Consider the following 25,700-nt stretch of genomic DNA (forward strand, 5'->3'; position numbering starts at 1 on the left):
TAATAAAGGGTTCCATCAGCCTCGTAAGTGGAGAAACTTGCACCCCCTAGGATTTTGATTTCGATTACCGCCACTAGAGGGCGCACGTCGCGCTAAACGAATGAACGATGACCGCGTAGTATTCCTCCGCGAGTTCGCCAGTCTGTTTTAACAATGTCGAGCAATGAAATTAATGGTAATAATAAAATACATGATAAACGAAAAGAAAATCAATCACTGAACAAGAACAACAACTTTCCATATTAATTCTAATTAAATTCTAATAAAAGCAAACTAGGCCAAGGTGACAAAAACACCGTCCGTTGCGACCGATATCGAAATCCGAAATTCCGCGAAATGACCACGTGTTTTGTAAAGTTTCGTATTATCAAACAATTTGTCTCCTTCCGCGGTAACAAATAGCGCTATTTCATCCCCCCCGCCACTGTCATCCCCTTACGAGGCTGATGGAACCCTTTAAAAAGTTTGGGTTTATTTCACGATTTTGATTGTTGAACATAGCCACAGGTTTTATCACGCTTTTTCTAATACACCGTCAGCGATAATTTCGAATTTGGACGGTTCACAATTGATATAAGTGCACCTGCACGTTATCTGATATGACGCAGTTTACTGGAATTATGATAACGGGAGCATCTATTAACACAACCGTAACCCTTCGAAGTTGCAACTTGCTTTGCCACGCCTAGTGTTAATTTCGTTAGGGCCCAACCTCAGTAACAGTTACACTAATTATGACCCTAGCTTTTCAGCGCTTGCAATCACAAATCTGTTTTTTTAAGCTGATAAAAGTGCCTGTTCTTTTAATTATGCGCGATAGATTTATTTCCAGCTTTTTATGTCGTAGACCAGTGTTTGTGTGTTCAAATATTGGTAGAATGTCTCCTGTGTATCTCGCTTGTTGCACGTACGCGTAGACTAGTATATAGCTCTATTTGATTGTCAATTTTTTTATAAGATTCGAAAAATCCATTTTTGTGAAATGCCTTTCTCCCTTGTGTATTTTCTAGGCTCAGTCCTGATAGTTGGCATCGAGATTTTTTTTTATGTCATGAAACCTCCAGCTATGCCTTACAAAAAAAAATCCCTTTTATTTGATCGTAAAGATGTTTTTATTTTTGTTAGATTATTTTATACTAGGCCTAGGCCTTTTTTGTTGTCATTTTTTTTAAAGTAGCTCTTTAATAAAAACAAACAGGCTCCTCAGAGGCAACCTGCAGGCACAGGACACGGCAACTCTGTTCCTGGGGACAGACTGGTTTAGTTTGCCAGCCGCTACTATATTATAAATAATTTACCAGACATTTTATAATTTATAATAAAAAAACAAAGCTAATATTAGTTTATATTGTAAGAAATGGTCGAAAAAATCAGCCGGAGTCAAGTACCACAACTCTATCCCCGATTACAAAAAAAATCCACCCTTACATACTCCCCTCCGTATTGTTCTTTCGGTCAAAGTACCACAGAAAGACACAAAAATAAAAAGGGTACTGTTTTTTTAATATTAGTTTTTGTACCCATATGAGGACCAAAACCAATTTTTTCGATTAGCGAAAAATAAACTATATATAAATCTCGTGCGTGTTGTTTTGTATAATTTTTTATGGTGTGTGTTATTTGCTCATTGAAATAGTCGTAGCTCACCTAAAAAACCAAGAATTATCACCTTGTCAACAACAAAAAAGTATATAGTAGCAAAAAGTACATCACCGTAAATGTGAAAAAAATTTAAAAAAACCAACCGTTAAAGCGAATAACCCAATGTTAAGAAGTTAGGATATAAATATACATTTCTCACTGCCATAGTTTGGAAAACAAATGATGGAAAAAATAATCCCCTGTGTTGTGATTTACGATGCCAAAGATTAATTTTGTTTCGAGTCATCCTACGATTTATATTCTTCATAGTCATCAAAAAAAACAAAAGTATTTAAAAGAACCGGATTTGTTTTTTTTATTATTCTCGAAAGAATGGCAGAGTTTGGGGAATATTACTTCGTCGAAATTATTAATTATTAAGATTAAACCAAGAAAAAAATCAACAATTTCTGTGCCATATAATCTTCATGCAGCTTTTGGGTAATTCCTGTATAACGGAAACTTTTCTAGGTCACTTAAATATTGAGATTCGTAATTGTACGAAAGACAGGAGGGATTTCCTTTTTGGTAAATTTTAGTTTTATATTAAATAAATGGGAATCTTAGGCATCCTTATTTAGAAGAGCGAAGGATAATGGTAAAAAAATAAGACACTTTTTGGATTAGTACAAAAAACGGCGCAAAAAAATGGTTTTTGCAAAGTTGTGATGATAAACACAAGTTAATTGATATAAAATGCCTTTTAAATAATTAGAAAAATGTGGAAAGATATGTGTCATAAAAAAAATAATAAAAATGGAAAGTCCAAGACTGGTGCTAGTCTTCGTATCTAGAAAAAAGGGGTTTAAATAAATATTGCTTATTGGTTAAAGTAAAAAAAAAAAACCAAACAAATGAACGGTATTAACCATATAATGATTACAAGAAAGTGTTGGGGTTAGTATATGGCTTCCAAAACTTAAATCTCATTCAACTAAATGAAAACAAGGTAATCGAATCAATCCTCACCCTCGTGTATTATAAATGTGATTATATTATTCAGAAAAAAAATTATAATTCTTTAATATCCCAGAAAAATAAAAATTTATCATTTATTGCAAGTTGCAGCTCTTTACGATAGAAGCAAAGGTTAACATGGTACAACAGAATGATTTTTACTTTCAGCATTTGCACGACTATTTTAACATTTTATCTTATTAAAAGAAAAATAATTTTATTTATCATACCCATATTTTTTTATAATTGTAAGACAAACTCGTTTTAAACTAAGCTGTTTGTCGCTTTCACTTTTTAAAGAATTTCTTTCCAAAAAAAGTACTTGTTGAAGTATGTAAAATGTATATTTTGTCGGTTTATTTTGCGTGTAATTTCCATTTCTCCGCGCACTTTAAACAACAAAGAGTTTTAGTGATAATCCCTTTTTCACAATACCTCAAAATATGAATAATACAATCAATATTTGCGTGTTTAAAATGGAACCCTGGGCTCGAATATTAATTCGGAATTTGCAAATAAATGTATTATACCATGAAGGGATGTATTTCAAAATAGAGAGATATAAAAGAAAACACTTATGATGATAAAGCTCGAGTTAGCGCACATTGAACGATGAAAGTTTAGAATCTCCGAAAATAATTCCCAAATCTGGAGAAAGGCTGCGAAAAGAACAATATTCTCTCAAGTTTTAAATATATATCTTTCTGGTAATATTTAATTATCTGCATTTACTTGCGGATTATTATTATTATTATTATTAATATTTTTTTATTCTAACGCTTGTAGATGAGTTTTACCGCTACTTATTCTGTTTGCTAATATTTAAATGGGTTTCTAGAGATGTTTCCATTTATTTATACGTAATTAGCTTATATTTGCATTTGAAATTTATATTAGTTTATTTAAAACGTCGCTTTTGGAGATTTCGAAAAGCAGCGAGAGGAAGATAACTTCGATACACGAACACTAGAAAGATTTAAAATAAAAGTACATTAATTTTTGTTAATTTCGTTAGCCATCACTCTTCGGTAAAACTGAAGAATTATATACTTTAATCATAATTATTATATAATTATAAACATACCCCATTTTCCCTTCTATATCGTATAATTCAATTGTGGCTCAGTTGTTTTAATTATCAGTGTATTCAGGTGCAATACACAAATAGTGTACATACTTTATGTGTAGACATTTTAGGAAAAAGTGCTTTGTATTTATTTAATATATTAGATATTTTTTTTATGATAGATTTTTACCAAAAACCCAGGGTTCTTATTTAAGTGAAAAAAATCAATTTAAAAATATATTCCAGTGATTTTTTTATATATAAAGTTATAAGGAAATAGCCTTGAATTTTAATCTTTTCAAACAAAAAAATCTAAAACTCATTATAAAGCATATCATGAAAATGGCTAAAATTTAACAAATAATTGAGAAAATGTTATTTAAATTAAGCCTCGCTCTGAAAACATTCAACTGGTAGCGAGACCAAAAAAAAAAGAAAATTGTTGTAATTGATGGTGTTGTTATATATTCTGGTGTGTAAATTGTAAGAAAAATGCAGCTCTTTCAAAAACACTTCCTTTAAACCCCCCATATGACATTATAGAAAACCAAAAAAACTAAACTTTATTTTAGTTCATTGTAAATGCTCTGTTTTTGCTTTTTCGGAATCCTTTTGCGATGTACAGGAAACCAATTCATGAATGAAGATGAATTTCACTGTTGTTTACTACTTGGAGTGTGTATAGAGAATGAGAAATACAGAATTCCTGACCAGTTATTTATCTCCTCTTAATCTAGACCTACATTATCCACTACTACTCTTACCAACTCTACTCTTGTATAATCTTACATAAAGGGCCACCTAATCATTTGAAATATTCAGCCTGAATTTCATGTAGCTCTCCTTTTCGGTACTTCGTCTTTGTGATAGCAGATCTAACGTATGATAATTGGGAATTTTTCAAGCCCTAATTCCAAAATTCAAAAGGTACTGTGGCCCTTTAACTAATCCCTAAAAAATTATAGTCCTAGCTAGTTAACTCTAGAGATAAGAAATATTTTTAATTTAATAAAAATTATGCACAGGTAAGTACAAAATTTTGTTTAATAAAAGGAAAATTCGAGTTTCTGTTATGATTTCAAAGAATAGACACGCACCGCTTTGACTACTAGAATAAATTATTCCTTTTATTATGAAGTACAAAGTGAATTGACCGATTTCAAAATGACGTTTTTGCGCGTGACAGCACCTTTACATTGTGAGGTAAAGCAGGCATATTTACCTGCTTTTATACCATATCACGGTGGCGTATTTTCACGTGCCAAATGAATTTTAAGATCCACCAATTTCACGTAACGGGGATCACCTCCCAGTGCACCTCCCATTTCCCGCCCCTTTGGAAACTATGTTGAAATATGTCAACCTTTTTTAAATTTTCGCGCGCATGGCCAGCCCCGCCTACCAAGACAAAAATGTTCCGAAAGATTGTAGAAATAAATGAATTTTTTTTGGGATATATTATGATTTATTTATTTAACATCTGCTTTTGTTTGAGCATCGATACATGCAAGTTTATTTATTCACTGTTTTTTAAGGGAAGTCCCTATAAAATCATAGAGGAACTGAATCAGGTTAAACCATGCCATCCTATACCAGCGGGGGCGACTTGCCCCCGCTTTTATTTCACCGTGGGGCCGCTGCCACTGCTACTTTTTCTCCGGGCAGACTTTCCGCAAAGATATATTTCACTCTCAAGGAGAGTGCCCGAGGTGTTTATTGCCGATTTAGTTCAAAGTCGGCCGTAATGTAGACCTATATGAGATATGAAATTTCCCAAAAGGAGACGTTGCACTACCCATTCGATTTGCCATGGCAACCGAAAATGTTTTTGACCACTTACAACCAAAATAAGATTTTTTCCTTATTTTACCCAACATTTTGTACAAATTTACCCTAAAAATGTTTCAATTTACCCAATACCCAAACTTGGTGAAATTTACCTAAATGTGGTCCAAATTACACATTTCGTGATTTCCAAAATTTTTTAAGTAATCAAAAACATTTTCGGTTGCCTTAGCAAATCGAATGGGTAGTGCAACGTCTCCTTTTGTGAAATTTCATATTTCATATAGGTCTACATTACGCCCGACTTTGAACTAAATCGGCAATAAACACCTCGGGTACTCTCCTTGTCAGTACACTCACAAGGAGACATCCCGAAGTGTAACCCACAGATTTTGTTCAAACTCGGGGGATTGGTAGACCTTCATTTATCATGAAAAATCCTAAAGGGAATTTATTCAATGGGCAACCGTTTTGCCATGGCAACGAAAAATATTTTAGACAACAAAAAAATTTAAATTTTCCCGTTGAAAATAACATGGGATTCAGACCGATTCCTAGCCCCCCCCCCCCTAAATAGAAAAAACAGATAAAAATTGACAAAAAAAACATCAAAACTGATCAACATTTGATCAATTTGAGGTCAAAATCCCATGTTATTTGCAATGAGAAAATTTAATATTTTGTGTTGTCAAAAACATTTTTGGTTGCCATGGCAAAACGGTTGCCCATTGAATAAATTCCCTTTAGGATTTTTCATGACTAAACATGCGACACCTTTGTGTTTCGTTTTTACGCACAATCCTAAGGATTTGTGTGTATTAGTCTCACGTACAGTGTAGCCGATGCCGATGCCGCCGTGTCGCGCATACCTCTTCAACGGTTAGGGCTAGAAGAGTCAATTATATCTCGTTCGAATGTACATGCATCGCCATTGATAGCCTTCCATAAAGATTTGAAATCGAAGCCCAAGAAGTTGGGCATTTGCCCAATTTACCGTTTTCGGTAGTTTGGCTTTGTGTGGTTGATATTTAGTTAAAAATTAAGTCCGGTAACGTTAAAAAAATATATTATTGGATAGGTTAGGATTCATCTGAACTACAACTTCGGTTATATCAGTAAATATTAAATTTAAGTATAGTTTTCGGGGCTATCGACTTGGCCCTCAACCACAAAATGTATATATAAAAAAACAATAAACAAATTGAATTGAATTGAATTGACCCCAATGTTCGTGGTTTTATATTTCCGCCTGAAAGTCGACATAACGTTCCTTAATTTAAGTCCGATTTTCATGAAAGTTATATTTTTGAATAGCTGTGGTTTCCGTATAACCTCGAATTGCAATTTCGTTGCTAAATTTTAATTCTTAGTAAGGTTTTTGGACAGCGTATAAGTACCCCCCTCAACTTCTAACATTGGAAATACGCGTGGTTATAGAGACTTGACGCGAATTTCTCTCTGGCATTTTCCAAGGCCGTTCTAATATGACCCAAAGTAACAAATAAGTGTGACACTAATCGGAGGCCGTTCTAATATGACCCAAAGTAACAAATAAGTATGCCACTTATCAGAGGCCGTTCTAATATGACCAAAAGTAACAAATAAGTGTGACACTTATATTTCCGCCTGAAAGTCGGCATAACGTTCCTTAATTTAAGTCCGATTTTCATGAAAGTTATATTTTTGAATAGCTGTGGTTTACATATAACCTAGAATTGTAAAAACGTTCCTTAAATTTAATTCTAAGTAAGGTTTTTTGGGCAGCCCCGCAATTTCCAACATTGTAAATCCGCGTGTTTATAGAGGTCTACGCGCCAGTTTCCTTCTGGCGTTTTTCAAGGCCGTTCAGAGTGCGCCGCGCTTTCAACGTATGACCAGAAGTAACAATTAAGTATGACACTGATCGACCTAGTCTTCGGCGTATGACCAGAAGTAATAAGTGTGATTAGAAGTAACAAATAAGTATGAATCGGATCGAACTAGTCTTTGCCTAAGGTGGTGCCTTGGGTATTAGCCTAGCTGATTATTATTATTATTATTATTATTATTAACCAGAAGAAATAAGTGTGACACTCAACGGCTGACTAGTAGTAACAAATAGGTGTGATCAGAAGTAAAAAATAAGAGTGACACAGATTGAAGGAATCTTCGATGCTTTCAAAGTATGACTAGAAGTAACAAATAAGTGTAAATATGTATATATGTGTGACCGTGTATATAATTTGGTTGTGATACCGGCGTTGCAGGTTGCTGTGAATAGCTCAAACAAACTTAACACATTAGAAGGATTGTGTGTATTCTGACCGTCGTACGTCTTGTTTATCTCAGAATTTTTTCGGACGCAGCCTATTTATTATTTATCAAGGTTGTGTCATAGAAATCTCATAGGTAACTAGAATGCTGCCGCCTACGGCCGAGCTTGACGCCAGTTCGCCTTGAACCTTCAGCCAATGAGAGGCCGTAGAGTGGTTCCGCCAAGGAGGATAATAATCCTCCTTGGATCCGCTACCTTGCCGCTACTCCAAGCCGCTACTATAGCGGGAGATAGGTGACGTCATTCTCTCTGGTGACATTAAATTCTTGGCAGAACCACTCTTTGAGCTCTGATTGGCTGAGATCTGGCTATCGTCTGCCACGGCGTTTGGCCCATTTGCCAGTTACACGGCAGCATTCTAGTTACCTATGAGATTTCTATGGGTTGTGTCACTACCAACTAAATTAATCAATTTGTGGTTGTGTTTATAATATTGTTGTTGCCCCCGCTCTCATTAAAATGTTGGCGCGCCCCTGTATACTAGGGATTTTTAGGTACAATAAAATAATTTAAAAGCTAATCTGGATTTGTACTATCATTTAGTGCTTTACGGTTTATTTTGTCACGAGTGCAGATGACAGTGTGTCCTTAAATATTGCGTACGAAATGAATGATTGAAGCGTAAACTATAAATCCGGAAAGATTCAAGACGTGTTAAGGGTTGTCTGTTGATTCGTGAAATTTAGTTTAGTTAGTGAACAATGAGTGTTAGTTTTAAATCGAGTTTAGACGAACTTAAAAGCCCCTTCGTTGTGGCTAAAATTCAAAATTTCTTCGGAATATATAGAATTGAAACTTCCTTAGATCCGAAATTATATACGTCCGAAATTTATCCAAGGCCTAGTATTAAAACTGTTAGCGGTGGTGTGAGTTATGGAATCAAAAATGGGTGTGTACCCTCTAATTCTGAAGAGGTAAAGGATTTCTTAAAAGAGTCAACCAAGAATGTTATCGTAACTAATGGAGCGGGCATAAATAACTTATTAACGGTTGACGGTGAAAGTTCAAATTTAGCAGTTCCACAAATTAGATCTCGGCATTTTAGAAATGTTAGTAACGCAAGCAGTATTGGTTCATCTAGTGGGGATGAGTTAGTGTCTGATTTAGACTCTGACTATGAGATATCATCTCCTGACTATGTGATACAAAATATGTTTTGGTACTATCTATTTAGTTTTGGAGCCAGTTTAGGATATGAACTCTTTTACGCAAGCTTTTTTCCATTTTGGTTTTGGAATATTGATGGTGCTGTCTGTCGCAAAGTGGTTAATGTTTGGGTGTTTGTTATGTACATTGGACAAGCTTTAAAAGACATTATCAGGTGGCCTAGACCATCAGCTCCGCCTGTTGTTCAGTTTGAACCAAAATATTCCAAAGAATATGGTATGCCTTCAACTCACGCAATGATTGGAGTTGCAGTTCCATTCTCGTTACTACTGTTTACAGGCCAAAGATACGAGGTATTGCACTTTAAGCCTGGTTTCTGCTTAATATAATGACAGCAAGAGTTTCTTATTATTTAGCTTGCAAAATATAACCGAAACAAGGCCATTAACTTTAAAGGATTAACTATCAATTTTCTTGTATTTCAGTGTCCATTTATAATTGGCTTGTCAATTGCTATTGCCTGGTGCACTTTGGTGTGTTTAAGTCGCCTGTATTTAGGGATGCATACTGTTCTTGTATGTCATAATAAATGCCGAGATGGGAGTTTTTTTGCTGTTTGCCAAAATAAAATAATACATACCACATTTTGAACTTTTTCTCACTGAGATAAGCTTCAAATGATGTTAATTAAGCTGTGTTAATACTTCATTAAAATGTTGACCCTTTTTATGATCATTACAATATTGCCAATTGCAGATGAAAAATTTCTCCCATCTCATTGCGTATGAAAACTTGGAAGTAAAATCTAAATTTTTTTTTCTCTCAGGATATAATCTGTGGACTGTTACTAGTTATCATTTTACTGTTGATTGCAATTCCCATGGCCGATGTAGTTGACCATTTTCAACTAACAAATACATATTCGCCAATATACACTTTTTCAATTCTGGCGCTATTAGCTTATTGCTATCCACATTCGGATCGATGGACACCTGCCCGAGGTGATACTACCGTGATTATGGCAACTGGAGCTGGATTTTCAACTGGCTCGTGGCTTAATTATCAGTTAGAAATCATTGGGCGACCTGGCTTACCTCCACCATACCAAATTATTTGGCCTGATTATAACGTCATTGGTCTAGCATTATTAAGAGCGTCTATAGGAATTTTATGCATCGTTGCGACACGGGCATTTGTTAAAAGTTTCACTAGTACACTGGTATGTTTCATTATGAACTTAAATCCAAGGGATCCAAAGACGAAAAAAAAACCTGTTGTTGAGCTTCCAGCCAAATTTATTACCTATTTTTGTATAGGTATTGTCATTACCTACTTATGCCCTTTTGTATTTAGACTATTACGAATAGAAAGGATTACTATGCACACTGAAGTGTAAATGTGAACAATTTACATCAGGCTAAGGGCAGTTCTTCCCTAATTGTAATCTAATTGAAATTTATACATTTAAATGGAAATCAGAACTATGATTTTTTTATATCCAAAAAAATATACTAGAAAGATTAATATTAAAAAATTTGCTTTATTTTATAACTAAAAAAGGTTAAATATGATAATATAATCTTAACATTATTAGTAATGTCCAGTGCCTATAAAATCTTTTCAAGAGCAATTACTTTTCTAAATATCAAATCCATTTTTTAATTGAAGCGAGGCTTGGCAATGATAAACCAAAGCTTGCCTAAATATTATAGACGCGAGGAACCTAGTTATAAATGGATAATTTTCCAAGTTTGGTAAAATTGATTAAAAACTCCTAAACGTAATGAAAAGTTATATTAAATAAATTGTCTTATGACTATATTAAGTATCTTTATTTAAAGAAAATAACTGAATATTGTTTCTTTAAATTTAATGATGTTGACACAATAAATACAGTATTTACATAATTCATTCACGGTTCCCAATCTGAAAAGCTTAATAAGCTAAGCTACATAGCTTTGTTTGCGATCCACTTAAGTTTCTCTACAGATGGAGTTTTAGGATGAGTGAAAGGACATCCTTGCATTTTACAAAATGAACCATAGCGACACATCTAAAATTGTAAAATTTTAATATTGAAAGCTAGATTTGTTGAGAAAAAAATAGCTATTACTTTAGGATGTATAAATACACATTTTGTATTTGCACACTTTGGGAAAAATTTACATATCGGAACATTTGTAGTAGGTGGTGCTTTGGATACTGGAATTACAACTAGAAATTCAAAAATTATTTTGATTTAAAAAAATTAAGTTTTAATCAGTATTATTAGCAACATTCTTTCGTTGTACCTTTTGACTTTCGAATTGGTATTGGCGCTAAAGTAACAGTATTTCGCTTTGATGCATGAGTGAAGGGGCAATCTGGCCTTTTGCATTGAGAATCAAATTTACAGTTGGGATGAATTTTTAAGCATTTGGAACCAAAATGACAAGCTGGAAAATTTCTATAAATTAAATTAAAAATTAATTAATTTTTTATGACCTTGTCTCAAATTTAATGCAGTTTTAGAAAATTAATTTCAGCTCACTTGCAAGGTTGAGTCGGGTGAATGTATACGCAGTTTTCTCCTCTAACGCATGCTGGCCAGAATTGGCAACGCACATTCTTCTTCTCAACAACGTCAAACATTTCTTCAAAGTTGTCTTCCATTGCTATGGGATTAAAACTTCACTATTAATAAACCACTTAATAGTAAATGAAACGGATGTAACTAACCATCAGAATAATTAACGCATAACATGTTGTCATCATCATCATCATCATCATCAAGACCAAATTCATTCTCTGTTTCCATAAACTCTAGTTCATCATACGGCTCTTCATCAATGTTTGAAGGAACTGAAGTAAATATTCGCTTTGTAGACTGAACCCCAGAATCTAATGTATTTCTAGGTTTTTTAAATATATGACTGGGATTTACACCATCAAGTGTAACTACGAATCTTGTATGTGATGAAATTTCTGATATAGACATAATTCTAAATGTAAGAAAATTTTATTAATTACGCAACTTAGTACTTGAATAATGACTTGGGCTGCGTTCAGTAACGCTTAACGAAATATTTGAATAATTATTTTCATTGAGACCTTTGCTAAACGTGACTTGTTGTAAATATTGTAAAATATCATCTTTCACGGCGTCTGCAGCTACGCTTATTCCGTGCTGCGACGTCACATGATCGTTGAGCAACGAAAAACCCTGCTCATACAGTCTATGACTTCGTTGCTCAACGGACGAGCAATGTGTCATCAAAACCGGAAACACTAAAGAGCGTACAATACAAATCTGGACTCAATATTTACTCAACAGTGAGTCCATTGAGCGTTACTGAACGCAGTCTTGGCTTACTTTTCCATATTAGTTTGGTTTTCTAATAAAGATTCATCTTCAATTTTCCTTTTGACGCCTTTCTTAGAGTTAGTAATAATGACTGTTGACGAAGGCGCTACTAATATACTGGGATCAATTTCTTCCAAAACCTCAATAACCTGTTCGTTCGTCACAGTTTCAACTTTAAGGGGACTGGATTTTTTCAGGGATAATACTTGCAACATCTCTTCTGCCTGTGGCATGTCCATTTTCAGATCTTCCAACTCTGTTTGTTTTATAAGTTCCGGTGATTTTTCTATCGCTTCAATTATGGGAGGCATTTCTACCGGTTTCAATGGCTCAACCTGAATTGGCATTGGCTTATAAGGAGCTACACGAGCTGGAATTAAAAGTTTGTCCTTAACAAATTGAAAACATTTTTAACATTAGAATGGTTAGCGTACCGGACCCTTTAATGCCAGATTTCTTCGTAATGGATTTATTGGCATCTTCTATGGCTTTGAAAAGAAGTAACTTATTAGCTTGCAACTCGGGAGGAATGCTGGACCTCCTTTCTGTCACTCTGACAATACTGGCAACTGTTCCAACTGAGGGCTTCCAAGGGTCATACTCTTCCTCCTCCTCAACACGACTAAAGGGCTTCACTTTTTGGGGTTTTCTGATCACCGAACTAACAGTAGATACTGGACCTTTCCTCTGTAACATTGGTCTGATCTACAAAATGTATGACAATTAGTTTTTCTTTTGGAGATGGCATGGATTTCGGATGAGGTTAGTACTTTTATAGCAGTTTTTATTTCCTCTTTCTTAGGAAATGCTATAGGTAAACGTTTTGCGTTTTCAGTACTTTGGGGTTTTTCAATTGCAAAAATTGATTTTTTCTGTTTAATGGATTTTGGTGGAGTAAGTTTTTCATCTTCCTGTTGCAATTCTTTTGTAAGTACATCATCTGTATGATAATTAAGGATTGAACTTTGCTAATAAGCCAACCCTTGATTTTGAATTAGTGAAATTACCGGTTTCAGTTCTGAATGAGATGACATCTTCATTTTCTTCTCTCACATCTGTAGATGAAATTACCTCTACACTGAGATTTTTATGCTTAATTGTCGATTTTGGTACTAGTTTCAGTTCATTTGAAGATATCTTATAGTCTTTCTCTTTAACAGTTTCAGACTTTGATATTTTTGGTTTTTTGACATCCTTATTTTGTTCCGGAGTGGTATGCAACTCTAATAGAATAATCCTTTTAGCTAAAACAAGGGTGCGTAAAACCTTGAATTTTACCTTCAGGGCCTGTTTGAACTGTCTCCAATATTCCATGAAGCCTTTAAACAAAAGCTTTCAGTAATTTTCATATATGCCCTGTAGAAAATAATTACCAAGTTGTGAAGTTCTGAGTATTCGAACCAAGAAATAGGTTCAAATCATTCGTCATTTGCACTTGTGTTTTTTTGTTAGCAACCATAACCATGATATAGTCGGGCAGTTCTTCATCTGTTATAAACAAGACATTAAGTTAAGATTGTTAATTTTGTTCTATAACGCACGCAGAAGGTTATTTACAAAATTGAGACTTACCAACATAAGATCCCAAATCAATAAGTTTATTTGTTATAGCAGTCTGAAAAATATCTGGCATAAATACATGGATATTACACTTAAATGTAATTTTTAAATAATCTTACTTTAATTTTTTTGGTAACATCGTCGACCCCTACGCTACTGTCCATTTCCCTGATTCAGTAAATGATAATTATTACCTTTCTTTAAAAATTGCAAGGATAGCCTAGGGATTCCTTGGAAGGTGGATAGCCTAATCTGATCGACTTGAAATAATATTCTTAAACAGCGCTTTTTCGTGCTAGTGGTGACTTTTGAAACTAATTAATGGACAGGACTGCCAGAAATGTTTTGGGTGTTAGCACAATTTCTATCCTACCCATGGATCTCACCAAAGCCCGCGAGTTTCAAATAAACCCAAATTTTCGTTCTAATAATTTTAGATTAAAATCGAAAACAAAGCGACACCCTTATCTTTTAGAAAATATTTCTGAAAATGAAGGCTTTGGGCATTTTTTGCTGTGCATTCTGAATCCAGTTTTTTCAACATATAAATCAGAGAAGTTCGAGAGGCATTACTTCTTAAATAGATGTTTCTATAAAATAAAATGAAAAAAATTAACAAAAACAAATAGATAAAACATGTTGCTGTTGCGTCACAAAACAGCTTTATTAGTGCAATCGGTCCACGTGCGATTTGAACGGGCGCTTGAAAATCCAAAGTTCCTAGCGACTCTATCACGCGCTCGTAGTCTTGTAAAAGCAAGGATTCTATATTTTTAGAAGGATAGGAAGTGTCTAGGTTCCCCTGTATAAACGGCCTGGCGGGAAGAGCGTGGAGTTTTACAAAAGAGTGACGTCACTTTTACCGCTTTTATTCACCCCCAATGCCAAATCGCTCAACAACGAAATGGGCTTTGGCATCTTCACGGTAGCGATATTTGACCTTGGCTGGTTAATTTTTGGAAGGAGCAAAGATAATTTAAACTCGTACCCTAGATTCGAAATCACTCTCTCGCGCGTTGCCGATAGCGTTTACCCACTTCCCACTGGAACTCAGAAAAAAATCGCTCCACGGTTTGCGCCTTACCGCAACCGATGGAGCCCGATTTTTCTGAGGTCACGTGCCGGAAAAGGGTAAACGCTTCGTAACAAAACCGTCAATGGGAAAGCTCTCAGTATTCGAATCTAGGGTACGAGTTTAAATTATCTTTGGAAGGAGCTACTGTGCGAAAGCGCCTATCCTTCTAAAAATATAGAATCCTTGGTAAAAGTAAGAGACAGTGACGCAAAAGAAACATTTAAACAAGAAGGCTAAGTTAAAGGGACTCCAAGCTTCAGTGGCATAGGGCGGGTGGAAACTGGCCGGGGGGAAATAGGGCGGGATGAAACCGGGAATGAAGGCGCGAAGAAATACCGGCTCCCCAAACCACCCCAAAAATAGCGAATAGAAAATAAAAAAAATTACTATACTTTCCCCTTTCTCCATGAAGTTTCAACCGAACTGAACTTAAGTCACCAGTTACCAAAGACTATATATACGCTTCGCTTACTAGACAGGCTTCTCCATACAAAAAACCTGTTAACACTTTCGAAACACGGGAGAAGGCTTTTGACCAGCCGTTAGAGGCGCCACTAGTAGCACTCCTGAAGCGGGGGAAAATTGTGACCATCTATCGTACGCAAGTTGAGCCATTGAACACGCCAGTCTATTTAGCGAAGCGTATATATAGTCTTTGCCAGTTACGATCTCTTTCGTGAACTTTTGGCCTTATTATCTAAAACACGTGCCAGAGGTCACGTGACTAAATTAACTAAACCTTTAATTAAATGTTTAGTCCGTCAAGGTCATTCGATTGTAGAGTAATCAATGATTGAACAGATATAACACAATTTTGAAATTCCTAAATCGCCTTCTAAAATTGCCTCTAAAAAGGCTGTAACCACGTGGAATTGTAAATTCAACATTGGACAATTTTATCCATTGTGCTACCCTTTAGTCTTGTTCTCTCAACAAATTTTTATTTATTTTCTTTTTTGTGTATAAAATAAGCCTCATGTGGCTTCGTGGTTTTGTTTATTAAATAAAAAATAAATAAATAATAAACAAATAAAAAAGTAAATAAACAAATAAATAAGTAAATAAACAAACAAATAAATGAAGAAACAAATAAATAAATAAATAAATAAATAAACAAATGCACAAATAAATAAATAAATAAATAAACAAATACACAAATAAATAACTTCTAGCAATCAATAGCCCTTTAAATAAAAGATCATTCATAGCCGATTATATAGTTTGTGCTGCTATGACTGGACATATAATCGGTTTGTCTGTGGTTTCTCTTTATACTGCTAAAGCTGAGAGTTTTCTATGCATAGGTCTCGCACCATTTTTCAACAAGAGGCAAGACAGTCAGAGAGTATCCCGAAACAGAAACCAGATGACAATTTGCAGAAAATGAAATTATAAACCGTTGCTACATTTAATCGCTTCTGATATCTTGTTTCTCTTGTACTGCCCCAGGAGAAAATCGGGTTAGAGGAGTTGCAAATTATTAATTTTTCATTATATTACAATGATCATCATCATCGTTACCATTAAAGACACACAAAGCAGTATAAAATTATAATAAAATGCAAACACGAATCTTCTATTTCTTCCAACATAACTCTCTACCATGAAATGTCCTTACGCTAGCGGCTGCCAAACGACAAGCTCGTCTGCTGATACACAGTCTACCTATCTAGTTTTCGACAGCAACAAAAAAGTGTAGCGATATCTTTCGGTCGCGAATATATTATTTGCCAAAATTATGATCTATCCATGGACACTGTATCAATAAACCGGACGGAAAAAGCTGTAGCTTCCACCATACACTGTCTCTCTGTAAATGGGGGGGAGGTTCAAGAATTTTCAATGTTTCGGGCTGTCAAGGCCATATAATTCGTCACGTGGTCGACAAAACGTTCCGTTTGAAATGGGGGTTTACATTCTTTCGAATGACCTTGACGGCCCTGCGAATCGAGTACGGCCGACTATTTCAGCTAATACGAAGTAGGACGCAAACGGAGAGTGAGGCGGTATCTCTTTTAGGCTGCTTTTCCCGTCCGGTTAGAGATACAGTGTCCATGACGGATGGCAACTCTGCTTATTCTACCGAAAAAACCAGACACAGCCTTAAATCTGGCAAACAATATTCTTCCTTGAACCAAATTGTTTTCATTAAACTGTCAACAATTGTTTTTTATCCGTGAGGCGAGAAACTTTAATAACAAGTGGCAAAAGTTCATTAATGTCCTTTTAGAAGTAAAATGAGTCTGAAGACAAAGACGAGCAAATATCTGATTTTCTCAGAGCCAAAGTACGTCCCGTGCAACGGGGTCTCGATCGAGAAACGGTTTTAAAGAATTTTTGGATTGCCTCCAAAATTCGTCTGTTGCTGACGTCACCCAGATGAGATCCCATTGATTTTCAATAGGATCTCATCTCAGTGACGTCACGAAGTTGGTTAGCAACGAAGTTACCAACCTTAGCCCTTAGCAACCACAGCGTATCGAGACAACCTTTTATAGCCTAAAATTTACTAACCTTGCGTCCCTTGGACAAGTACTAAGACGTCTGTCGGGTTTTTAGTGAACATCCCGAGGATGAGTGTACGTTAAGCCTAAAGGCGTCCGAGAGTATTTAGTATGGTTAAATATCAGCTTAATCGGGAGGTATCCAGGACGTACATTTGATGTCTTAGCCGTCTATCCACAGAATCAAACGCCAGTCGATCTGACACCAGTCTTTTAGGAATCTACTGCTGGTTGAATCTTTGAGCTTCTAATTAAACCATTTTTCTTGATCCCGTCCGTGCAATAAGCATTCCTGGATCAATGTGCCATATTAGCTACAGAACGAATTAGACAATTTTAAAACCATTCCTTTAGAATTTTTATGACATTTGTATCTTTAAATTTAATAATTAAAATCGTATCAATAAATTAAAATGGCTTGTATTTGTCTTCAAATCATTTTACTTCTAAAAGGACATTAATGAATTTTTGCCACTTGTTATTAAAGTTTCTCACCTCACAGATGAAAAACAATTGAAAGTTTAATGAAAACAATTTGGTTCAAGGAAGAATATTGTTTGCCAGATTTAAGGCTGTGTCCCGCTTTTTGGGGTAGTTTTTGGGAGCCCATATCTCTGAAACGAAGCACTTTAGGACCCATGTTTATCAAACATTTTTTACTCATAGAGACCCATAGAATGCATATAGAAAGTTTCGGTACTCTTATCCGTAACACCCTGTATAATCCAACCAATTCATTTAACATGTAATACTTTGGGCGCCCCTTTGGCGCCCCTTAGCCGTCGGCTCCCGGGGCCGATGTCCCCCCCCCCCTCGCTAAGCCTCTGGGAATATGAGCGCAAAAGAGAGTATTACCATGGTATTACTCTCCGTACGGTTAATTTATTTATTTTATAAAAGTTCAATTTCTCAAAAGCCTCTTAAGACTTATTATCGGTCACCGATTATCGATACGATTATCAATTTGTAACGAATTTGTTTTGAGATTTCACCCGAAACGGATTTTGAAAAATCAGCCTGAGCGAAAGGATATGTTTTAAACGAATAAAATAAGTAGCAACCTTATTTATTTAGAAACCTTTTAGTAAGCTTTTCTACTAAGGCTAATATTACTTCTGATAATATGAAATTGTAATAGATTTTTATTTTAGGGTCTAGTGTAGTCTACCAGGAGTGGTTGTTCGTCACGAGTTCCAATATACCTAATTTAATGTATTTCCAAAACAATATCGAGTGAGACCCTACGTAACGCACGTAAATATACAATTTTCCAACTTTTAGAATTCTGGCAGATTGACGTCGGTGAAAACACAGTGGTGATTGTAAAGTAAAATGGCTTCAAGAAATAAGAAAAGTGGCCTACCCCGAAAGAGATCAAATGATTTAGCACAGGTTACTTTATTATCATTATTATCAAAATAAATAACCTTAAATAATGATTATTTTATGATTTTAAGTTGGGTCTAATGGGAATGCCTGGGTTGGGGAATCTTGATGATGGTGACGACGATGATGATTTGAGTGGGGATGATGGCAGTCTTGAAGCTGAACTTCAGGCAATTATGTCTGGAAAAGAAGCCCCACGAAAACCTAAACCAAAAAACCGTATTTGAATTTGTTATTAGTATTATAATTGTATTTGCTAATGTTAATATGATATTGTTTAATAGAGGTCAACATAATGAGTATCGATCAAATGGCAAAAGAATGCATGAAAGATTTAACCAGCGATGAAGATGATTCCAATTTATCTGCTGATGAGGATTTGCTGGTTTGTATAGTACATCACGAAATTTTAAATATATAAATCTTAGTTATAAGATACTTCTTTAGGATGAACTTAATAACATAATACCAGATGATGACCTCCCTTTAAAAAGGGAATCCAGTGCGCCACCTTTACCACCCATCAAAGTTCGCTCTTTACAAGCTGGGTCTACTGCTTTAATTTCTACTCCAATGAACTCAAATATTATCTCTACGCTTGAAGATCGTATGATAAACTACATTGAAGCGGAGAAATCTGCCAAAGAAATAGGAGAAGTTAGCAAAGCTAGGCGTTATGGTCGCGGTGTCAAAGTAACTCATTTGGTTCATTTTTATGTGGAGTCCATTCAACAAATAGTTATTTTTAGACTCTAGAAACCCAACTTAAGGAAGTGAAAGCTGGAAAAGATATTAATGAAGAGAATATTCCTCCGCCAGTTGTGATACCTAAAGCTAAAAGTGGTTGGGATTTTCTTAATTAGGAGCTATCTTTGATTTTCTTTTGCAATTTCAATACCTTCTTGAATAGCTGTGGCTACGCCCACTGAAGATCCGCAACCGTTTTTAACACCAGTTCTGGATGAAACTCCATCCCTACAACCTCCCATGACCCCAACCCAAGTACCTCCTGTTACACCACCACGTCAATCAAGCTTACAATCTCAAGATTCGACTGAAATTTCCCCACTATCAAGGAGAACTCCCAGCCAGAAAAGAAGTAAAGTTGAATTTTTTGTTAAAGTGACATCTATGTAATATTTACTATTAAAAATGTGAACCATTAGTGGAAAACACCCATTCCCTTTTGTCTACGAGAAGAGATCAATATAAAATGGCTGCTTTATCTGCCAAGAAAAAGGGAGATACGCAGAATGCCGTTAAATATGTGAAAATATCGAAGCAATTTGATGCTGTAATTCAGGCTCAGGAGAAGGGACAAGCCATAGATTTGTCAAAAATGCCTCCCCCACCACCTGGTTTTGCTACTACGGGTAAGATTTTAATGTATAGTTAATATTAACTCTTTATAAGACTGTATCAATTACTTAAATCAGTAAAAACTAAGAATGTATTTATTTTAAGGCTTGTCAAATTACAGAATAATTTGGTCAAATATTGAGACGAATAACCGTCTCGATATTTGTTTCATGCCACATTTCAAGTCTTTTGGTATTTGATCGAATAACATTTCTATTATTCTTTAAATATTCCGAAAATATAGACTCCCCTATGGGCCTGTGCCAAGGAATAGCTATCTATGGGGTGGTGAAGCCAAAACCTGTTTGGGGGGAAGAAATTTCTATGGTAGAGCGCTCTCACTTGGCAGCTTGGGCAGCGGCACCCAGTAAGACTCAAATTAGAATCTATAGGCAATTCTCTATTAAAGAACGTGTGTCATTGGCTCTCAGCAGATACTTTTTTGTGAACGGATGGTTTTAGTTTTTATTTAAATAATTCAGTTCTACCATTTAGATATTTATATTTAAAATATTTCTACTATTAAACCTGTTATTTAACTAATATTTGGGAATATTATTTGACGAATATTCGATAAGATAGTATTTGCATTAAGCCTAACTATTTGGTATTTAGTTCAAAAACTACTATTCGTCTCGGTATGCAATTAGACAAATTTTGTGTATTCGATATTCGTCTCGATAGGCTAAAAAGCCTAAAAGTGCTATTTGCCAAGCCTTAATTTATTTCTACTTGGGCAGAATGACTATGTTAAGACTATTTTTAGTGTTGCTCCTAATCCACTTCATACTTGAAGAGTAAACTCCTTCACCCTATTAAATATCAAATTGGGCCGGTATCTCATTGGTCCATTAAAATTTGTCTTTTGTGACTTTTTTCTCCCTATCACCTTTCGTGGCAAGAACCAATTTGGATCGTCACAACATGGTGTATTATTAAAAATATTCGTGGTAAAACCAAATACAAAAATTTTACTTATTGGTTTCTAAATTTCTTTTAGCTCCTACACTGATACCTAGCCGCGAGGCACCAACTGTACCACCCACTATTGTTTTAAAACCATCAGTAATTAAAGAAGAGGAAGAAAAACAGGAAGTTCCCCCTACACCCTCCATTCCAGATGGTATGCCCTTGAAATATACTTCATTCTTTGATAATTATCAATTACCTATTATTAATTGACCACACTTTGAAAAATTACAGAACCAGAAGATCCAAATTTATTTGGCGCTCCTCCTCCACCTAAAACGGTGCTTGAAGCCTTAAATCAAAGACTTGAGAAGTATAAAACAACTCAAACAGCTGCTGTAAGTGAAAATAATTCCAGCAAGGCAAAGCGACTGGGAAGAATTGTCAAGGTAATGTTGCGTATCTATAACTTCAAAAACCCTTAAAAACAATCTTTTATTACTTAAATAAAGTGGATTTTATTTATTCTTTATGTTTAAGAAGTCGCTGTTTTTAAATACCCTTAAAAAACTTTGAAATGATAATTTCAGCAATATGAAGATGCTATTAAAAACTACAAAGCAGGCAAACCAGTTGATTTTGAAGCTTTGCCAGCGCCGCCAGGTTTATTTTATTATAATGTGTTTTGGGATTTTTACCGTATTCTAATAGGACTAATCCTTAGGCTTTGGATCTATTCCTGGAGTTGGTTCAGCGACTCCAAATGCCCAATCTGTACCTCCAGCCAAACCAGCTTCTGCTCCAGCCCGGCCAGTAGCAAGACCAGTATCAGGCACACCTCAACACCCGAAGACAGATGCTTTAAAGCCTAGCTCAGCCCCTGCTACAGAACCAAATAAACCTGGTGATGAGTGACGATAATTGAATTTTTCTAACTTAATATTTTTGTCTAACCATGTGTTTTTTTAGCTTCAGGTCAGAGCCCGAACACGCTATTGACAAAACAATTGAATTTCTTAGTTGAGCGAAAAAAACTGTTCCGTGAAGCTGCTTTGGAATCAAAAAACAAGGGCGATATTCAACAAGCTAAAGAGTATTTGCGTCTGGCTAAGGTGAAATAACTTATTTAAATTAAATTTTACCAAAAAGGTGATAATCCCTTATCCCGTTAAGTCTAGCTCCACGAGCCCCTTATGTTTATTTCATAACCCATTAATCAAAACTGTTCACATGATAAGTCTTAATTCTATAAGCTGTATAATACTTTTTTTAAAGTTTATTAAGAAACATTAACATGCTCAATGGGAAATCACAGTAAAGAACACGTGTATAAAACTAGCCTTTAATAGATGTAAATGCCATCTAGGAGAAAATAACACCACCCCACACAAGGAGAACGCAACCCGTCAAAAGTCATGCATTTTCTTTTGTGTACAGTTTTCATTGGTTAGATACTTTAGATCCCGCTGCCGTCGGAAGGGGAAAATTCCCCTTTTCGTAAAACGTTCAGCGTAAAGGCTCATCCAATGAAATTTGAACACAACACTGCGTTAGCGTGTTTAAAGGCTAGCTGCGTTCTCCTTGTATTTGTTGCTCCTAGATGCCATCAAGGTTTTGATCGGCTAGCAATTGTTCTAAAATAGTTACTTCCGTAAAATACCCCTCAAAGCTGTTCTAATAGCTCTGAAAGCATTCTTTTGAGGATTTTATGGAAGCAAATATTGAAACGTCACCTCTTTGTGACTGTGGTTCTTTAGATCTCTTGCAAATTTTTCCAAACAAGGCATCATTTAGAGTGTAACTTGTAAGAGGGTTTTAACTTGGGTTCCTTATTAGGAGGGTACAGAAATAGGATTTGATCCACATTAAAAGTATCTTCTCTAATAATTTTTATGTTTTGCTGTATAGGGTTTTGACCCTATGATTGAAGCTACCCAATGTGGTTTACCAATTGATGCCAGCACTGTACGTTATATTTACTTACATTTCTGCGAATATTTTGTTTTCAATCTTGCTCTTGATTTAACGTTATATTTCTAACCGTACATCAAAAGTGCACTTCAAAATTCAGGGTTTGTTGTCAAGGAATAAAACAAGATTGGAAACGAAAAAAATTTAAGTTCCAAGTGTCTAAATAGAAAATATGATTACTTGTTAGATACCGACACCTCCCCAATTGAGTGAAGATTTTGTGGTTGTTGATCAGTCTCAGTGCTTACCCGATGATTGGGGTGGTGATAAAGAAGAACTCTTCAGAAATTTGGAGCGTGACCTTACCAAGCAATTTGAAGTACATCATTCAAACTTAATTACAACCACATTGTCTTTTAAACGAATAGGTTTCTCTTCTAGATTTGTCAGAGAAATATGAACCATTTTTTGAAACTAGGCGATGTTTCATCTTCAACAAAGTAAATATCACGTAATCTTGGGAAAGGTTTTTAGTGATCCACACGACTTCAGAATTGACCTCTTCGTTATCGTTTTATATTCAAAATCCCGGAACAGAAGCCGTGGACCTCTAAAAATGATGAAACCCATTACACAGGAATGAATTCATATTGATGTTTTGCTTTTAATAAGGTTTGAGAAACTTGGACAAGAAACGAAAAAAGATTTGCTTGTTGTTCAACATTCGTGGAATAAAGGAGAAGCATTACCCAAATTTCATTATGAGACCAGAGTCTTTTCAATGGTTCAGTAAGTTTATTATTATCAGTTTCACCCAAAAGACTTATAAAACTTATCTTAATAGGTGCAATTCCCATCTGGGGGATAATGAAGTAGAGATAACTATTATTAGAGGTGTTAATTTGCCTGGAAAACCCACAGATTTGGATTCTTATGTCAGGGTGGAATTTCCTTATCCACAAGTAAGAGCTTTTTAGCCTCACCCCTCTTGTTATAGAGGGATTGACGCTGTTATTTTTATTCGTGACATTATCGGAGATGGTGGTGAATACACCGCAGAGCTAGCTCCGGAAGGTACTCTGCGAAAAGTCGATTACTTATCAATGGCATTCGATAGAAATTTAATTGACACGTCGTTCGATTGTTATTAGTTCCCTCTATCTAACTATACCAAACCTTTGTTGTTCATCAAAGGGGGTTTTTTCGCCCCTGAATAAAAATTTTATGCAAAAGTCCCTGCGAAACAGTCAAATTTATTGATCACCGACCACTGAGGCCATGATTTGGGTATGAAAAACTCTCTCATGCGCAATACCTGTTAAGGCCCTCGGAGGACCGTAACCTTTTTGCCCTTGATTTCTCAGTGACCACTGAGGCGACAATTAAGATAATTAAGGGCAGGGTGAGGCTGTTATTATGGCCTGTGCCATCTTGTTCATTGTAATCTCGAATGTAGAGCTCAGTCAGTTTGACACTAAATTTACCTAATGAAATCTTTTGCCTGTTGTCAGGAGCTTTCGTTTTGTGTCAACATGTTTATTAATATATTGTTATTGTATCCTAGGAAGCAACGCAAAAAGGCAAATCGCATACTATAAAAGACACTAATAATCCAGAATATAAAGCCTCTTTCAAATTTGAAATGAATAGAAAATCACGATCTTTAGCAAGAATATTTAAAAGGCATTCTTTGAAAATGGAACTTTGGTCCAAAGGGTAAGCCCCCAATTTAGCAAACTCTCAGGTAAGCTATAGAATAAATTAATTTTTTTCTCAATTTAGTGGATTTTTGAGGAGTGACACTCTATTGGGTACAGCTCATATGAAACTGGATTGCCTAGAAAATAAATGTGTTATCCATGACAGCTATGATGTAAGACTTTTCATCTTTATAAGATATATTTATGATTGTTCGGTATGTGGAAAGGTTGTAGGGGTCAAAAATTGAAAGGTCAGACATTCTACACAAAAAAGATTTGAAAAAATCTTGAAATCACCTTGTAAATAACACAAATCCTTACCAATAAGCTAAAGAATCCTAAAATAATCCCAAAATCAGTGCAATTAACAGTAATTGGTAAGGGTGTGCGAGCACGTGCTTAAATCAAGTACTCGATAAGCCTGGTTCAGAAACTCGCTAAACTTTTGATTTTAAAATTTGTCCAAGGTTAAACTCAATAGAAAACCGTTAAGCAGTTTTTGTATTACCGAGTTTCAGGTAGTTGAAAATTGATACTCGCACACCCGTAGTAATTGATAATATATTGCCGCTCTTTTGTAAAGTTATATAAAACCTGCATTCATATACTCAATTATGACTTTGTAACATTTTCGTGACCCATCTCTCCCTGTAACATTGAATTTCAGAAATACAAACCCCAATAATTTGTGACTGACCACTTTCACATTCTGTTTATAGTTGATGGATGGACGTAAAGCTTGTGGTGGTAAAATAGAGGCTAAACTCTGCATTCGAGATCCTCTCTTAACCAAACAAGTGGAAGAAGTTCGAGAAAGGTGGTTAGTCATTGGAAGTTAATTTATGCCTGTTGAAATTGAAAGAAATTGGCGTTTCTTGTATATACATGTCGATCATGTTGAACGCTTTATATATTTATAAAAAAAATTCTCATATAATGCAGTTAGATTTTTAAATTGAAGATATTTTAGTTATTTACCAGCAAGATTATTGCAAAATTAAATACTGTTGTTTTACCAGCAAAGTTATTGCAAAATTCAATACTGTTTTTTTTAAAAGGCCATATTAATAAAGTATCGGAGTT

General features: G+C 35.2%; 4 protein-coding genes across 8 annotated transcripts in view; 3 read left to right on the plus strand and 1 right to left on the minus strand.

Moving 5' to 3' along the window:
• Positions 1 to 2,825, plus strand: part of Liprin-alpha (PTPRF interacting protein alpha) — an 86,882-nt gene extending 84,057 nt beyond the window's left edge. For all 3 annotated transcript variants that reach the window (XM_090172688.1, XM_090172687.1, XM_090172686.1), the window contains one exon: positions 1,199 to 2,825. In XM_090172688.1, coding sequence (XP_090028814.1) covers positions 1,199 to 1,264 — 66 coding nt within the window. In that variant the 3' untranslated portion in view covers positions 1,265 to 2,825. The remainder of the gene's footprint in view (positions 1 to 1,198) is intronic.
• A 5,499-nt stretch (positions 2,826 to 8,324) lies between these two features.
• On the plus strand, positions 8,325 to 10,841 carry LOC149948042 (sphingosine-1-phosphate phosphatase 2-like). Its single transcript, XM_090172691.1, has 3 exons — positions 8,325 to 9,223; positions 9,356 to 9,445; positions 9,697 to 10,841. The coding sequence occupies exons 1-3, from the start codon at positions 8,465 to 8,467 to the stop codon at positions 10,264 to 10,266; spliced, it is 1,419 nt and encodes a 472-aa protein (XP_090028817.1). The 5' UTR covers positions 8,325 to 8,464; the 3' UTR covers positions 10,267 to 10,841.
• On the minus strand, positions 10,730 to 14,008 carry Nab2 (Nuclear polyadenosine RNA-binding 2). Of its 2 annotated transcripts, XM_090172690.1 has the most exons (14): positions 13,893 to 14,008; positions 13,786 to 13,828; positions 13,587 to 13,701; positions 13,492 to 13,532; positions 13,221 to 13,436; positions 12,984 to 13,153; positions 12,648 to 12,918; positions 12,420 to 12,583; positions 12,223 to 12,362; positions 11,589 to 11,851; positions 11,401 to 11,524; positions 11,162 to 11,316; positions 10,984 to 11,084; positions 10,730 to 10,923 (listed from the first exon to the last, which is right to left on the minus strand). In XM_090172690.1, the coding sequence occupies exons 1-14, from the start codon at positions 13,935 to 13,937 to the stop codon at positions 10,819 to 10,821; spliced, it is 1,953 nt and encodes a 650-aa protein (XP_090028816.1). In that variant the 5' UTR covers positions 13,938 to 14,008; the 3' UTR covers positions 10,730 to 10,818. The 2 variants fall into 2 exon arrangements, with proteins under 2 accessions (XP_090028816.1, XP_090028815.1); XM_090172689.1 differs by having other exon boundaries at positions 12,223 to 12,583.
• Positions 14,009 to 18,503: 4,495 nt separating this feature from the next.
• On the plus strand, positions 18,504 to 25,665 carry l(2)gd1 (lethal (2) giant discs 1). Of its 2 annotated transcripts, none has more exons than XM_090172695.1 (21): positions 18,504 to 18,564; positions 18,634 to 18,744; positions 18,810 to 18,957; positions 19,023 to 19,123; positions 19,186 to 19,431; positions 19,488 to 19,581; positions 19,649 to 19,837; positions 19,905 to 20,111; positions 21,098 to 21,220; positions 21,301 to 21,455; positions 21,597 to 21,669; positions 21,731 to 21,910; positions 21,982 to 22,118; positions 22,915 to 22,971; positions 23,165 to 23,296; positions 23,359 to 23,417; positions 23,590 to 23,706; positions 23,762 to 23,879; positions 24,482 to 24,633; positions 24,700 to 24,790; positions 25,337 to 25,665. In XM_090172695.1, exons 2-21 carry the CDS (start codon positions 18,685 to 18,687, stop codon positions 25,454 to 25,456), a joined length of 2,559 nt encoding a protein of 852 aa, XP_090028821.1. In that variant the 5' UTR covers positions 18,504 to 18,564; positions 18,634 to 18,684; the 3' UTR covers positions 25,457 to 25,665. The 2 variants fall into 2 exon arrangements, with proteins under 2 accessions (XP_090028821.1, XP_090028820.1); XM_090172694.1 differs by having other exon boundaries at positions 21,976 to 22,118; positions 25,337 to 25,663.
• The last annotated feature ends 35 nt before the right edge of the window (positions 25,666 to 25,700 follow it).

This window comes from Leiobunum rupestre, chromosome 4, assembly GCF_980474605.1.
Source record: "Leiobunum rupestre chromosome 4, qqLeiRupe1.1.hap1, whole genome shotgun sequence".
Taxonomy (NCBI): domain Eukaryota; kingdom Metazoa; phylum Arthropoda; class Arachnida; order Opiliones; family Sclerosomatidae; genus Leiobunum; species Leiobunum rupestre.